Raw genomic sequence first — 16,922 nt, forward strand, 5'->3', positions numbered from 1 at the left:
TTTTCTTAACTAAGAATTAGAGAGGTATACGGTTCTATCCTCAAATTGATCCCTACACACACTAATCTGACTATTGCATGTCATGTAGGGGATGTATTGATTTGCTCAGCCAAGTTATATTTCCACTACAAATTGAGGAATTAGGTGAATAAGTGGTGTTTGGTAATTCTAAATTGACCACCAAACACTGAAAATTTTGCTTTTTTGGTGTTTGGTGGTCCTTTGGCTATACCTCCTAACGGAGCCACTAAACACCAAAAAATGCTTCAAATATTTGAAAAGCTAAGCTACCTCCGAATGGATTCAGAGGTAGCACATGAAAATTGTATTTCAATGGTGCCCCCTTAAATTTTTAAAAAATCCAAAACTATCTTGTATTTTAGACTATTTTATTTTATATTATTTTTACTATTTATTATATTTATGACAATTCTTACTATTATATTTATAACTTTTTACTATTTTATCTTTTTTACATTATTTTTCTATTTACAAAACTCCTTATTATATTTTACATTATTTATTACTATTATTATTATTAAATGATCTTTTTATATATTTAATTTTTTATTACCATTATTTTTTAATTTTTATTAATTTTTATTATATTGATAATAAATTTTACTATTTTATCATTTTAACATTATTTTTAAATTTTTATTAATATTATTTACTGATTTTTATTATATTTCTTATTTTTTGTTATTTTTGTATCATTTTTATAATATCATTTTACTTTAGCCATCTTTGTTTACTTTTATTTATGTAATAACTTGAGGGATAAATTTATGAAATACTACTTTTCAGATATCAGAACTTTTAGATTACCGAACAACTCCACTACATTTAGATGTCACAACTTTTAGATTACCACTTTAGTGAGAAAATCATGAGCTAGTTGCCACATAATGGCTAAAAGTGAAGTTCATGTCAGCTTCAATTTATTAAAAGGAGGATATACTTGATCGTGTGGAGTATTTTTAACGCACAAGCCTCTATCTTTAGAGATATGCCGATTTTAAAAAAGCATGAAACCCAACCATTTATAAGAGCTTCAAAAACCCAACCATTTACTAGAACCAGACCCAAAATATGATGATTCAACCGGATGGATTGAAACCATTAATTGCCCAGTTTTCTATCAACCCGAGTTCTGGCTTCAGATTTTCTAAACCACCAATTAGGCATTTCCTCTCCTTGATGTTCGTTCACACACCATCTACCAAAACTCAAACTTCACCGATACCCCAAGGTTGGCCATGCATAGAATCAGCAAGGCGATAAGTGAATGAGTTCATTTCAGTTGTTATCGAACAACCTCCAAGCAGGGAAAGTTTCCAACTCGTAGCAAAATCATTGCTTCTGTTTTTGTATGGATTGGATTCTATTAAATTTCTTCTCTTCCGGCCTATATTATTAATCCAGTGGTTGCTTGCAAAGCAACATGTTTTGATCTTATAATGTATATTAGAAGGAATTCATCTTGATGAGGGCAGATTTGACCCTCCAAAGACATTGTGACACATGCCACCTCAGAACAATTAGGTAATACCCGGAACCACTCAGAAAACAACTTGCCAAGTTGATGGTGTTCAACCTGACGGTATGGCCCAGGCACGGCCTGGCGGCCTTGCCCAGGTGCGGCCTGGCAGCCTGGCACATGCGTCGACCTGGCCTAGGCGCCGACCTGGCGACCTGTGAGACGTGCTCGCCGACAAATTCAGCATGCATACCCCACGATCCTTGCAGGTTGGCCCTCGTTCCGGAAGATGGTCAACGTGCATGGCAGTTACCTCCGAGGATCTCGGACTAGTTAGACACGACCTCCCGGAGATCTCGAGGGCGGTACGTGAGCAAGGCCTATATAAAGGCACCAACCCCAATAACAGTGGGGCAAGTAAGCAAGTAAGCAAATTCTAGCTCTCATACTTTGTGATTTTTAGCTCGCAGTCTACTATGAGAGTACTGACTTAAGCATCAGAGCGACCTCGCCGGGTTAGCCACCCCGGGTCCTTTGACATTTGGTTCCTTGCAGGTATCTAAAGAGCAACGAAGCTCATCAATCCAGCTCAACACTTGGTCAGCCTGACACCTCACAGGCCGTGCTAGGCCACGCCTGGACCATGCTGCCAAGTTGGACACCATCAACTTGGCAAGTTATTGCCTGAGTGGTTCCGGGTGTCACCTAGTTGTTCTGAGGTGCCATGTGTCACAATGTCTTTGGAGGGCCAAATCCGCCCTCATCATTTGCCCCCCACTCCTGAGCTGAAAGTAACTCGGCGAAGGGAGTAGATTTCTCCTTTTGGCTCGGAATGAATAATTCGATGAGCTCATAAGCGTCGATTCAATTCCTTAGGCTCTAGGAGCGACTCGCATTCCGCTCATTGATTTTTCCCATGCCGAAGAGGCGACTTGGTCTTATGTGGTGAGGAGGTCTTCGCTAGTTTGGTATTTTGGCCCTTAGGCTCTAGGAGCGACTCGTAGTCCACTCTCCTTGATCTTTGCCCATGCCGAAGAGGCGACTTGGTCTTCTGTGGTATTTTAGCCCTTAGGCTCTGGGAGCGACTCGTATTCCACTCTCATTGATTTTTCCCATGCCGAAGAGGCGACTGGGTCTTATGTGGTACCGAGGTCTACGCCAGTTCGGTACTTTAGTGTTGTGGTTGCACTGCATCAGCCTCGTGACGCCGGTCACCCACTCCTACAAGAAGCTACTAGGAGCTCGACCTACAGGGGCAGCACTATTGACTTTAGGTCATCAGCTCGCACGGGAGCCTTGGAAGGCTCGACCAGCAAGGGCGTCCATGCAGTCTATTGGCCGCCAACTCCCGCTGAAGCCACAAAGAGCTCATCTTTGTAGAGGGGACCTCGCGAAGAGGACTGATGAGGCTTTATCCGAGTTGAAATAAAGTTGGTAGAGCTGCTTAGTCTGTTAGCTATCAACTTCCTGCATAGTCTTTGGGTTCATAAAAAATGGAAACTATAAAGCGAGAGCTTTAGTTTCTAAAAAGTGAGGACTTAACTTTCTGAAGAAGATGACTTAGCCTTTTAGAGGATGAGAACTTAGCTTTTTGTATCGTTTCCCATAGACGGCGCCAATTGATGAATCAACTTTTTGTGTTAAGTACCTCGTCATTTGGTCTGCTTCCAAGTGGCCGATGACTCAGGCCGAAGTGGAGAACTTTGGCTGTCGAGCTGAGTCGAGTTGGGCAGGCTAGGTGGCAAGCTGACTATAGTGCTGAGTTGCCAATGAGGTGCCGAGCTGACCAGGTGGCGAGCTGCCTGTGAGGTGCCGGGCTGACCAGGTGCCGAGCTGACCAAGTGCCGAGCAACCACCCTAGTGAACACCCTCTCCCTCCTATAGTGGGCGCAACATTTACTGAACCATCAGTGGTTCCCCCTAGAGTCAGACAGTCCCAACTTGGCGACCTGGTACACTGTGTTCGGGCCATTCAGGTCTAAATGCAACAGGTCCAACAATTTCAGCACTACTAGCAATAGGTCCTGCACCATTTCTACCAATAACAGTACCAGCAGCAATTCCCTCCGCTGTAGTAGAATCAGCAGCTGGTTCCACCTCGGCACCCGAAAGCACAACAGAATCAGCCCCGTCGCCAGAACACTCGCCCTTCTTGCCGGAGAGAGACTTCCCAGGTTCCACATCCCCTTGGGAGCCATGCCTCGTCCTACGGCAGGAGGGACAGATAAGTCACTTCTCCCGCTTCGCAGAATGTGAACAGATCGGGTGACACTCAGCCCGCCAGAGCCATTTCACCCCGGCCCTCACATCATGAAGGTTCGCTTGCAGGGAACTGGTTCGGGGTCCAGGCTGTAGACTCCAGATGAGGCCCTTCCGTTCACGGTAGCCAGCATCAGCAGTCTGAGCCGCTCTGTGCCAGGACAATACCCGACCACACAAATGTCAGCAGCACCAATGCGGAGCCAGTCAAGAAGCAGTAAAGAAGGCGTCGTAAGGCACGCCAAACTGTAGTTCCAAGCCAGCTCGCCGGTCCTAGTCAACCTGAGCAGATAAAAGGTAAAGGGGAGGCGAGCTGTAGAGACAGTTGCCAGAAAAAAGACCGATCCGCGGAGTAATCAACATGATTACTTGTAGATCCATCATCGCGGGCTACACCTCAGCAGCGGGGAAAACCTCGGTTCGTGAATTAGAAAATGAAGAGCAGTTAGATCGCATATCATCATTTGGCGTTGTCTATGAGAAACGCTACAAAAAGCTAAGTTCTCATCCTCTAAAAGGCTAAGTCATCTTCTTCAGAAAGTTAAGTCCTCACTTTTTAGAAACTAAAGCTCTCGCTTTATAGTTTCTATTTTTTATGAGCCCAAAGACTATGCAGGAAGTTGATAGCTAACAGACTAAGCAACTCTACCAACTTTATTTCAACTCAGATAAAGCCTCATCAGTCCTCTTTGAGGGAGTTGGCGGCCAACAGACTGCATGGACGCCCTTATTGGTCAAGCCTTCCAAGGCTCCCGTGCGAGCTGGCGACCTAAAGTCAGTAGTGTTGCCCCCGTAGGTCGAGCTTCTAGTAGTTTCTCATAGGAGTGGGTGACCGGCGTCGCGAGGCTGATGCAGTGCAGCCATAGCACTAAAGTACCGAACTGGCGAAGACCTCGGTACCACATAAGACCTAGTCGCCTCTTCGGCATGGGCAAAATCAATGAGAGTGGAATACGAGTCGCTCCCAGAGCCTAAGGGCTAAAATACCACATAAGACCCAGTTGCCTCTTTGGCATGGGCAAAGATCAAGGAGAGTGGACTACGAGTCGCTCCTAGAGCCTAAGGGCCAAAATACCGAACTAGCGAAGACCTCCTCACCACATAAGACCTAGTCGCCTCTTCGGCATGGGCAAAATCAAGGAGCGGACTGTGAGTTGCTCCCAAAGCCTAAGGAATTGAATAGATGCTTACGAGCTCATCGAATTATTCATTTCCGGCCAAAAGGAGAAATCTACTCCCTTCGTCGAGTTACTTTCAGCTCGGGAGTGGGGGGCAAATGATGGGGTGGATTTGGCCCTGCAAAGACATTATGACACATGGCACCTCAGAATAACTAGGTGATACCCAGAACCACTCAGGCAACAACTTGCCAAGTTGATGGTGTCCAACCTGACAACATGGCCTAGGCGCGGCCTGGTGGCTTGGCACATGCGCCGACCTGGTGGCCTGTTCTAGGCGCAAGTTGGCGGCTTGGCCCAGGCGCCGACCTGGCGGCCTGGCGTAGGTGCCAACCTGGCAACCTGCGAGATGTGCTTGCCGACAAATTTGGCATGCATACCCCACGGTCCTTGGAGGTTGGCCCTTGTTCTGGAAGATGGTCAACGTGCATGGCAATTACCTCTGAGGATCTCAGAGCAGTTATACATGACCTCCCGGAGATCTCGGGGGTGGTACGTGAGCAAGGCCTATATAAAGGCACCAACCCCAATAACAGGGGGCAAGTAAGCAAGTAAGCAAATTCTAGCTCTCATACTTTGTGAGTTTTAGTTCGTAGTCTACTATGAGAGTACTGACTTAAGCATTAGAGCGACATCGCCGGGTTAGCCACCTCAGGTCCTCTGACATTTGGTTCCTTGCAGGTCTCTAAAGAGCAACGAAGCTCATCAATCCAGCTCAGCACCTGGTCAGCCCGACACTTCCTAGGCAACTCGACACCTGGTTAGCCCGACACCTCCTCGGGAGCTCGACACCTAGTCAGCCCGACACCTCATAGGCAGCTCGGCACCTCTCAGGAAGCTCGACACCTGGTCAGCCTAGCACCTCACAGGCAGCTCGCCACCTGGTCAGCTCGACACCTCAGGCAACTCGACACAATAGTCATCTCGCCACCTAGCCTGCCCAGTTCGAGTTAGCTCGACAACCAAAGTTCTCCACTTCAGCCTGAGTCATCGACCACTTGAAAGCAGACCAAATGACGAGGTACTTAGCACAAAAAATTGATTCATCACATCTGTATAATAAAATAATGTTGTTGCAGAAATTTCCGATCCGTTAGACAGAGTTAATCCCTTATTCAATACCATACATCAAGAAATTGTTTTGATTTTCAGGTGCCGATGGACTGCATCTGAGCTCTATCTTCCTGACACCAAGGACATTGTTACCTCATTTGTGGAACAACTTTCTGACACACTTGAAGAAGCTACGACAGTAGAGGAGGTGGTCCTTGTGAAGAAAGCCGGTTGCTTGGGTGTTGGAAAATTTGCAATCTCACTAGTGAGCATGGCAACAACAGAAGCCATTGTTGGTCGGTCTGTTGCATCTTCTTGCACACACACAAGTCCCACATGGATGCACTTCAAAATCTCTTCGACATTGCTTGCTTTATTTAGCTGTGGATCCATCAACTCCAACCCTTTGTTTTCCTTCCATAGTCTCCATGCCTAAACATTAATAATCCTCGAACTTAATTAGACTTGGATCTATTAAGGGATCAACGTACGTAGAATTATTTTGAAAAGAAAAATTAAAACATGCAAGCTATTACTTAATTAATTAATTACTTACATGTCCTAGAAGGGTTAATGTATGCTCAGATTTATAGAAGCCAGTGTTCTTCTTTCCACTTATGATCTCAAGTAGCAGAACCCCAAAGCTGAAAACATCAGATTTCACAGAGAAAGTCCCGTCTAAGGCATACTCAGGGGACATATAACCACTGCGTCCACCAACAGGCAACAGGATTTCTATTGGTTAGTGGTCAATAAATTAATTAATTGTAAATAACAGCCGTTAAATTAAATTTATGATGTGGCATTAAGAATCTTGTCTTAATTTGATGTGCTACACTACTTACTATGTACCAACCACTCTATTTGTGTTTGCTTGGATTTGATTTCCGCCAAAAATCCTGGCCATGCCAAAGTCCGAGATTTTTGGAGTCAATTCCTCATCTAGAAGAACGTTACTAGCTTTTAAATCCCGATGGATGATTCTTAGTCTAGAGTCCTGATGAAGATATAACAAGCCCCTGGCAATTCCCAAGGTGATGCTAAACCGCTTTCTCCAGTCCAATAATGTACGTCGATTTTCATCTGCAAAAATTAATTTCCATTGGAATCGGCATATATTAACATGAGTTGATCAAATTGTAAATGCAGTCTAAAAATTCAGAAGAAGCTTCTCAAGGTATAATGATATTCCTAGAGGAAATTTTAAGTTTCAATAACATTTCACAAAACATCAAAAACTGCCACATAAGCAAAAAAACATTTCATGTAAGAGTTTGTTTTTGTTTTCAAAAACAGAACTATGTGCATTGACAAACACCCCCATGGAGTAAGAAAATACCAAAAATTCCACAGAGAGAGGGATTTGAACCTAGGGGTTATGGGTGTGGTGGTGTGCTACTGAACGGCCCCTATGGGGGATGTGGGTGCATCACCAAACATCAAAAGAATAAAAATAAAAAGTAAAAAATAAATGAACCTTCAAGACATGGGCTTTGATATCCCAAATCTCTGTTGCAACAAGTCAAAGATCCTACCCACTAAGCTGCACAACATATATTTTCATTATTTGGACATAATTCAAAATTAAATAGTAAGGGCCCCTTTGTTGTGTCTTTTTATGCAGTCTTTCGGCTGTTTTACAAGTCAAGCAAATCAATTTTTGGTCTATTTCCATTTGGTGCACGGAAGATCTAGTTACCAAAAGCTAGAATGCTGAAAAGACGTGAAAAACCCATTTTAGGCTGATTTTGAGAAGTTCTAAATGAAGTTTATCACATCTTTCGCGTTTTATTCTCACGTGAAAAGGCATGGAAAGATTCACAGAAAGACGTGTATATACCAAATGTGTTTCAGGCTGCTTAGATCTTCATACAAAAGTTCAATAATGCATATTTTAACCGTCAAAACTACCAGAAGATCTTCCCAAAAAGACATGCCAAATGAGCCATAAATTTTTAAGTTATAGGACGTACCAAAGAGAAAATAGTCCAAACTTTTGTTTGGCATGTACTCGTACAACAACATCTTCTCATCCCCTTGAATGCAATAGCCAAGCAGTCTAACGAGATTCCTATGTTGAAGTTTTGCAATTAGTGTAACCTCATTCTTGAACTCTTCTAACCCTTGATCAGAACCCCTCGAGAGTCTCTTTACAGCTATTTCTTGTCCTCCTGGTAACTGACCCTGAACAACATTCAATAAACACATGTATATATAATTTAGAGGGGATTGAGGGTGGAGTTGGGATTTCATGTAGGTCGCAGTTATTGGAAAGAAGAAAATTTTGATACATAAATCTTGGACGAGTTTGAAATATTTCTTAGCTTAAGCAATCGTAGGGTACCTTGTAGACAGATCCAAAACCACCTTTTCCAAGCTTATTTGAATCTGAGAAATTATTGGTGGCAGACAATATACTTCGATAATCAAAACTGGGCGCGTCAAAGTCTTCTTTGCCATCTCCCAGTTTATCTATATAAATGACAAATGAAAACTTGCATATGTTTCATTTTGTTTTCAATTTTGATAAAGATGGTTAATAGGATTTTGATTCTCATTGATCAAGAATCCCATGTTCTTTTTTCAGATTTATGTGAGGATTAGGAAAAGTTTATTTTCTTGGGTATCACTCACCCCCATCTCCTAATCGGGTAAATAACTTTTCCACGGAAAGTTGCCAACACTTGAATGAGACAAAAATAACTCTTATAATAATGAGTTTTTATGGTTAAAATAAAAAGAACATGTGTAAATGCACTTACCCTAGTAATTCTTTCCTGAGAAACACATACCCATGTAAGTAAATAACTCACCAAAAAGCAAAGGAGGTCTTAGTATGTTCATCTTTTTCTTCAAACCATAAATGCAGACGCCAATGAAGAGGATCCCTATAACAATGGTCACAGGAATTATCACAGCCAACATGCTCTTGTGATTTGAGATTTGTTCCAAGCCGCCGTTAGCTGAGGTGAAAAAAAAAGTGCAGTTTCAATTGACTTGTACTGTAAGAAAAAAGGATGAATGAGGGACTATTTCCTACATACAGCTCTCAGTAAAGTTGAACTTCAAGATAGTAACCACAGCTTAATGTGACCGGTATTTCATATGATGAAATCATCCCATCAAGCTAGCATTGATCTTTATTTTTGTCGTTCAATGGTCATGCAGGGCATTACTACTTGAAGAGATTTAATTGAAGTAAGCATATCACAACTCTTAAATAGAAGTAGAGGAACAGAGGATGCATTTTTGATCAGGAAATGATGATCTTCATTGTCATGGAAATCAAGCAAATTAATATATGCTTAATTACCAAGTATGTCGGCAGGAATGCAGCTCCCATTTGTTGAATTCCACTGGAAATTCGCATTGCAAATGCACCTCCTTGCTGATTTTGTTGTATTGCAGGCTGAATTTGGCCAATCCCTACAGTCCTCGTTCAAAAAGCATAACGGCTCAGATGGCGGATCCCACTCAATTTCGACTGCACTTGACCAATTTCTTACTGCTGATGCTGATGACTCTAAATCAGGGACAAGTATGCTTGTATACATACGGCACCCAGCAAAGCTTGATATACCGATGGAATACATTGTTGAGGGCAAATACCCGGCGACATAACTACAGCAACTAAGCTGATTAATTGAACAAGAATTGCGGTCCTGTTTATCTTGCTTAAGTTTGTCGCATGTATTAGAATTAGTGCAATTCAAAGGCGATGGGGGAAGGTGTGTCGGACAATCTACCAGCAGAATGGTATTGTTGGTGGTAATGTGAAAAGGTTGGGTAGGATCCAGTTTTAGGTCTGTAGACACGAAATCCATAGAGTAACAACGCTCATAGGAAAGAAAAGCAAAAGAAGATTCATAGGAAATACCGATAACCAACGTTCGGCTTTCTGCGGTGATGTTGATAATTGGATAAGAGACATTGGGTGTATCGAATGAAAGAGTTCCCGGGTATCCATAACAAGTAAAACTGCCATAGGCTGGATCCCCACAATCCTTTTCGGTGCTAAGGGGATATGGGATGACTTGTCCACCACAGTCCCCGCACTGCCGCCTTCGACTACGAGTTGCTTCAAGAACAGAAAAAGTACTTCAGCCACTATACAGAAACAGAAAGGATTGCTTTTTTATTTTATTTTATTTCTTATCACTTTTACAAACAACCAAAAGATAAATAAGAAAGAAAGAATTGCTTTTTTCATGTCTAACCACGTCACATTACTAAAGTTCCATTCCAATTCTTTTCTATTCTTTCTAATTTCCCATGCACTATTAAAGTCTCATTTTCTCTAATGTCCCCCAATTTTAAAACATGATAATTCAGTACCCAAACTTTCAAAACGTGTCAATCCAGTAATTGCCATTAACTAGTCGGGTAAGTGCTATTTAAAAAGACACAAATACCCTTCGAATATTATCTAATTTTTTTTATAATTATAATGGTTGGTAAAAATAAACAGTTCCAATGTCATAGACCCATGGGTCAAAGTAATTAAAGAAATTTAGGAGAGTCATTGGGGTGTATAAGTATCTACATGGGGTCTATTAAAAGTCATAAGTTGAATTTAGGATTGTTGAGTCACGTTGGGAAGTTATGCGGGGAGTCGTCAAATTGAGGTTGGGGTAAGTCGATCAAGTTGTTACTTAATTTTAGGAGAGATGGTTTTAGGAGTCAATTATTATCCAAGAGTCTATTTAAGTTGTAATTTCCCTATGGTGAGAATTATCTTTTGTTAATTGAGAGTTATCTCTTTCGAGGTGTCTGTATCCCTCGAAGTAGACAGAATTTACGTTACATTCCTATTTGGGTTTGTAACAAATGGTATCAGAAACTGCACTATGCCTCCCAACTGCAATTGTGCAGTCCAAGTGGTAACATCGGTATTGTGGTGTTCAGCTAGAACTAGGTTTGCAAATCAATGGAATTAGTAACTAGCATTTCCTTGAAGGACCCCCTAATGAAAACTATGAAATGTGGACATGTCAGTAATGGAAATATATTCAAAATATGGCTTTATCTCTGCGTTTTGATACCCATCGCGGGCGTGTTCTTGTTTTGTACATGGTAGCAGTGCTTCCAAATTAATGAACGCTTGAAATGAAAACTTACAAATTTGTGAAGCATCGACATGCAAGAAGAGGTCGTAGCTCCCCTCATCTCGGACGGAATACGCCGGCCGAAGGTGCGTCAGATTTCGCAACCACAATAGGCACCGAACAGTGCCGGCACTGTTTCCCCCGGTGCAAGCATAAGCGCTACAGTCACAGTTGCTTCTACATTCTGTTTCACAGCTCTCTTTAGTTGACGTTTCGAAGGAGTCATCCGCCTCCGCTATTTGCATCGACTTCAAGAGTAGGAACCCATCCTCCCCCTGTCCGCATCGGGATAATGGCACCTTTCTCTTGCATCCACCGGACCAATTTCTGGAATGCCAATCCTTTGGTGAATTTGGCTCAAACCCTTGCAGGCAAGTACAATTTGTGGGATCATTAAGAGTATCATCATCAATTTCAGAATTTATGTCGGTGGTGCAAACAGCGAATGACCCACAAGTAGAATAGATGTTGCATCGATTCGTGGGTTGCCACCAGAATAATTTCCATTGTCCACCCATTTCGTACCAGATGTAAAACTGTAACCGGCCGCTTATGTCCACAACCATCCTTGACCTGTAGTCTGAGATATATGTGAAATATAACTGCTCGTTATCTGTGTTCATCTTGAAGTGGAAAAGGTAATGCTCGTTCACTTCAGGAATCCCCTCGAAAAAGCCACTATGATTCCAAGCACCGCTCCTCCAGTATGAAACATTTCTTGCCCACATGGATAGCTGATAGTTGAGTTCAGAAACATCTATGCCAAACTCAAAGTTTCCTGGTGATGGATCATTTATGCTTTTCCACGATTGTAGTAGAACTCGCTTATCGTCAAGGTTTGCCTTTAATTTCATGCCGGGAAGAAGTGTGTCAGTGGGTTGATCGAAGCTCTGCCATAGAATATTGCTGAGATTCCTTTCAATCAGCATTAGATTTCCCGAATCCGTAAGCACCGCCGTTAAATTGTTTGAGGCGGATGAGGTTTCTGTGGACCAAATGGCTTTCTGTTTTGCACCCAAAATCTGGAGATTTCCAGTCTTCCCCAGAGTCAGAATTCCAGAGGAATCCGGAAGTGCGTATTCCCTGTTGGCAACCCAGATCACAGTTTGTGGCTGAAGGTCATGATACCATATTCCAACGTATCGGTTATTGGAACCCTCAGGGCTGAAGAATCCTAATTCGAAAATTCGCCCTGCAGAAATTATGGTTTGCCCATCTCTAATCGTCTGATTAAAAGTTAAAGAATCCCCCAAGCTAAATCCAAATATGTAAAGAAGGATGAAGCAAGAGATGAGAAAAGCATACCCTTTATCAATGGTTCCTTCCATGTAGAATAATCAGCAAGACCAAAATCTTACTGCCTGTAATCTGTGTTTGGATTATCCAACAAAAGAGCATGAAGAGCTGAGGCTTACACTTGTTTATTTTCTTTTTGAAGCCACATTTATTTTATTATTTGACTTTGAAAGACTAGAAACCAAGTAATAAAAAGCCTCATTTAGCAAAATTGAGAAAAAAAAGAACAAAAATGCTGAAGTAATCATTTATATTTTTACTTTTATGGACTGAAATGCCAGTGGATATGTAGCAAAAGAGAGAACATCAGCAGCGTTCACATCCCCTTTCCGTGCCAATCAAATACAAACACGTGGTTGCTTGAAATAAAATATCGGTTGATATTTTTAATAAACGGCCGTGATTTGCTGTAGGATGTTGTGGAGCAATTTTGTGGAGGGCTGATTTGATCTCCCGGATTTTCTGTAGACATAATGAGCGATCACCACTTGTTCTTAGCACAGGTGGTGGTCTTCTCATGTGTGGTTTACTTAACAGAGTCCACCGATACAAAGGCAATTTTGATGTAACGGAATAAGTTTTGAATATGCATAGATACAAATAAAAAATTAAGATAGGTACATAAATGTTAGGAAATTCAAACAAATCATATAAAAATATATTATTAACAATGTTCATAAATTTTATATGATTATAAATAAGTCATTTAAATGTAAAAAAATCATAATTTAATGTTTATATAAAATGTGATATATCAAGATATAATTAATAACTATTGAGTCATAATTCAAATGCTAGAAATCTAAACCTAGGAACCAAATCTCATTATTTCAATTTGTCCATGTATATCTAGAATAGAGAAACTTGAACCTTTAAGGTCTGTTTGATTGTTGAGTAAGGGATGAGAAAAAGAAATATTCTCGAATGATTTTTCTTGCGTTTGTTTACTGATAAACAGAGAAAGAAAAGGGACGCGGGATCCCAAAATTAAGTGCCCGGTGAGAAAAGAAAAGTTGAGAAAAAATCTCGATTTTAACAAAGCAAAAAGTCAGCGGAAGGTTGAGCACCGCCTCTTCTCAGCGGTTGCGGAAGGTCGAAGGCACCGCCTCTTCTCGCCTTTCTCTCTCTAGCAGGAACAGCGGAAGGCTGAATCGAAGAACACCTTTCCACGTCGCAGGCAAGTTTTTCTTCTTCTTTTTCTTTTTTTTTTTCTTTTTGTTCCGAAGGTTAAATGTGGTTAGAAGATCAGACATTGGTGATAAATAGAAGGCTGAATCGAAGAACATCTCCCTTGTTTGGAGATAAATAGAATCCACCTACGGTAGGGGAAGTGATTGGTGGAATCAATCGAAGAACATCTCCCTTTTCTTAGGCTGGGACCTCTGATTTTGGCTGCCAAATAGACCTAATTGAAATCTTTATTTCAGTTTTGTGGTTCAGAGTTTAGAAGCTCTCTTGCTGAACCGATGTTCAGAGTTTAGAACATCTCCCTTTTATTTCAGTTTTGTGGTTCAGTTTTATTTCAGTTATTGGTTTGTAGTCTCTTCACATTGAATTTATGCTTCTTATCAGTCTCCATTTTTTTTTTTACTTTCTCTTCAGTTTTCTATCCTCTTCAGTTATCTGTCTCAAGTTAAATCTGTCCAAGTAAAACTACTCAATGCTGTCTCAAGTTAAATCTGTCCAAGTAAATATGTGTTTTGTACGTTAAAATCAAATTGGGTATGTGATATTTATGTCCAGGTTCCAAACATTGGCTCTTAAATTATGGTGCCGTGGTTAGAAACAATAAATGCTGCATTATATAAGGAGGCTAAGCAGCTGCTTATATCCAGCTAACTTCCATAAATGGGAAGAAAAAATGGTTGTGGTGGGACGGCAGGCGGTGGAGGGAATTGGTGTGTTCTAAATCTAAACCTCGCAGGAAACTGAACTATGAAGGGAATTGGTTAAAATAGTTGGAATTAGAATTGGTCAAAATGGATTCTCATTCTCAGGGGAAGGGGAGGGAATGGTCATCTTCTCATATTGGGGAATGCCATTTCATCAAGAGTTGGAATGGGTATGGAATTTCGATTACACTCAACTAAACAGTTAGAATAAAAATAGACCATTCTAATTTCAATTCTGGACTCCTATTTCCACAAACCATTCGGACCCTGAATTTTCAAAAGATGCCTGCTGTGTATTTGTTAGCTAGTTAGTGATGAAGTTAAAATAGGTGTGATTAGCAAGTGATGATGCTGGTAAAGAGATGAAGTTATTGGTTTGTAGTCTCTTCACATTGAATTTATGCTTCTTCTCAGTCTCCATTTTTTTTTTTTACTTTCTCTTCAGTTTTATACTCAATTTGGGAGGACTGCAAATACAAATGTTTTCAGTACAAAACCTTGTACATGGTATTTCTAAACAAAACATTGCATTTCTAAACAAAACCTTGAAAATGCCTAGTTTTCATTTTTGATGAATAAGTGGCCTACTAGAACAAGTTTATTGATGGGTATTGCCACATAGTCCAATCCCAACAACTGTCAGAGATGGGTGACATTTTTGAGAAGAGACCAGAAACAAAAACTTGAGAGAAAAATTTTAAGGAATGTTACAAATTCTGTTGAAAATTTTATTTCTTCGAGAGAATTCTCTATGAAGTAGGATCATTTTTGTTGCTTAGAACTTCATTTCTTACATACGAAATGCCCATTTGGAGGGTTGAAGTGCAGTGGCTTCTGGCTTTCTGAGATGGACCCAAAATGAAAAGCTTATAAGCTATGTTTGATGAAAAATCAAGAGAGCCCAAATCAGTTTTTATTCAGTCATTTGAAGGACTGTCTGCTTCAGCAGTAGCTGAATCTTCAGCTCAGCCCTCCCAAATAGACACTGAACTTTTGAAGCTGACACCCAAATTTAAAACACCCCCAAACCAAATGGTTAGAAGTGAGATTTTTTCTCTAAGATATGAGTTTCAAAGTACCCTTCTTAAGACATTGGAGAAATTGCCTACATTGGTTATTGATGTCAGAACAATATAAATAATGTTAAATTTTATTGTTAATGCCCTGATATGCATAAAGATGCTAAAATAGAAACATGGTTGAGTTTTTATTGTCAAATTCAAGAACATTAATATGTATATGATTATCCTGTTCAATAGAAACATGCTCTTACTCTTGGTCTTAAGGGTAAGTATATAGAGTCTTTTAATGCTTGTTTATTGCAAAATGAAGTGATCTTTGTTTTAATATTTATGGAATTTCTTATAGTCCATTCTATATAAATAAAATACAGTTTGGGTTAGGGTGGAGAGTGGCAGTTTGGCACTTCAGTTTGGGTTCTAGGTCGATCCAGTCCAACTTGGCATGCAGGTGTCCTAGGAACGGTGCATGCTGGGATCAAATCTACCTCATTAACAGAGGATAGTGAAAGGAAACAGTGGGAGAATTTCAGGCCTTAAATCACTTTGCCACTTCAAAGATTAATAGATCCTTCAACATTCTTTGCTAAACAACCTGACTAACAGTCCTGCTCCCACAACACCCAAACCCACAAACATACACATACAAAAACATATATACAAAATTATATATGAATTTAGGCAATGACTACTTTTCTTGGTTAATGGTTGCTCTTATTTTTTTTTCATTGACTACTTTTCCAGCATGTAAATTATATAGGCATTTTAGAATGAATTCCCCAATTTATTTATTTATTTGTTTATTTATTTTCTATGAATAGATGGAGCAAAATTTGCTTTATGCAATTGTAGGGGCTGCAACTGCTACGGTTGCAGTTACATTTTCATTGTTGCAAGAATATGTGGATTATATTGATAGGGAACCATCCGTGAACCGGGATTTTGAACGAAGGGATTTATTGGATAGATTATATGGACAAAAAGAAATAGATTGTTATAACCAATTGAGAATGGGGAAAATAGCATTTACAAGGCTATGTAAGATTATTCGTGAGACAGGAAGAATACATGATACAATGAGGTGCACAGTAGAAGAACAAGACTTTTTGAATGAATTATGTTATTGAATGCAACTTCTTTGATGTACCAACAGGTCCAAATAATAGAGCAATTTTAGTTTCTAGTAGTTTCTTTTATGAATGCATGCACAGGTTTTTTCACAAAAATTTTCTCAGCAAACAAACACTAGAAAGTGGATTTTCTCACAAAAATTTTTTCAGCAAACAAACACATTACAACTAACTGAGAAAATAAATTTTCCTTTTCTCATCCCAACATTTCTCATCCCATCCTTTCTCAGTCCAATTTTCTCAGCAATCAAACGGACCCTTAAAGAACTTGAGCATTACTTGTTAAAGGAATGTCTCCATACTACGGAATCTTACCTAACTTTAAATTAGGTTATAGAATATTTAATAAGATCTACAGGACAAGATTATGAAGATGACCAGCTAAATGAAATTGAAGAATGTTTCTTGAGGCAGTTGGATGAAAATGAAGGGATAACAAGTGATGGCACTGAGAAATTGGCTAGAGAATCAAAGAGGGTGCAGATGAGTCCCAAGCGGCTGCTCTCATCG

At 40.4% G+C, this 16,922-nt stretch overlaps 1 protein-coding gene and 1 long non-coding RNA gene across 2 annotated transcripts; one reads left to right on the plus strand and one right to left on the minus strand.

The window, feature by feature from the left end:
* Positions 1-5,968: 5,968 nt before the first annotated feature.
* Positions 5,969-12,545, minus strand: LOC104609670 (G-type lectin S-receptor-like serine/threonine-protein kinase At4g03230). Its single transcript, XM_010276038.3, has 8 exons — positions 11,089-12,545; positions 9,284-10,048; positions 8,784-8,933; positions 8,315-8,442; positions 7,944-8,154; positions 6,816-7,053; positions 6,527-6,677; positions 5,969-6,402 (listed from the first exon to the last, which is right to left on the minus strand). The coding sequence occupies exons 1-8, from the start codon at positions 12,401-12,403 to the stop codon at positions 6,094-6,096; spliced, it is 3,267 nt and encodes a 1,088-aa protein (XP_010274340.1). The 5' UTR covers positions 12,404-12,545; the 3' UTR covers positions 5,969-6,093.
* Positions 12,546-13,162: 617 nt separating this feature from the next.
* Positions 13,163-16,468, plus strand: LOC148803042 (uncharacterized). Its single transcript, XR_016081399.1, has 2 exons — positions 13,163-13,548; positions 16,104-16,468. It is a non-coding gene; the product is annotated as an uncharacterized LOC148803042 (long non-coding RNA).
* The last annotated feature ends 454 nt before the right edge of the window (positions 16,469-16,922 follow it).

Source organism: Nelumbo nucifera, chromosome 1 (genome assembly GCF_055504915.1).
Source record: "Nelumbo nucifera cultivar China Antique chromosome 1, China Antique-T2T, whole genome shotgun sequence".
Classification (NCBI taxonomy): Eukaryota; Viridiplantae; Streptophyta; class Magnoliopsida; order Proteales; family Nelumbonaceae; genus Nelumbo; species Nelumbo nucifera.

Excerpts from the sequence above, each read along its gene's own strand:
- LOC104609670 (XM_010276038.3), bottom strand. The coding sequence starts at position 12,403 with ATGGAAGGAACCATTGATAAAGGGTATGCTTTTCTCATCTCTTGCTTC. Across the intron at positions 6,678-6,815 it reads AATAGAGTGGTTGGTACATA|TGGTTATATGTCCCCTGAGT; the intron begins GTAAGTAGTGTA and ends TGGTGGACGCAG. Across the intron at positions 6,403-6,526 it reads CATTAACCCTTCTAGGACAT|GCATGGAGACTATGGAAGGA; the intron begins GTAAGTAATTAA and ends ATTAATGTTTAG.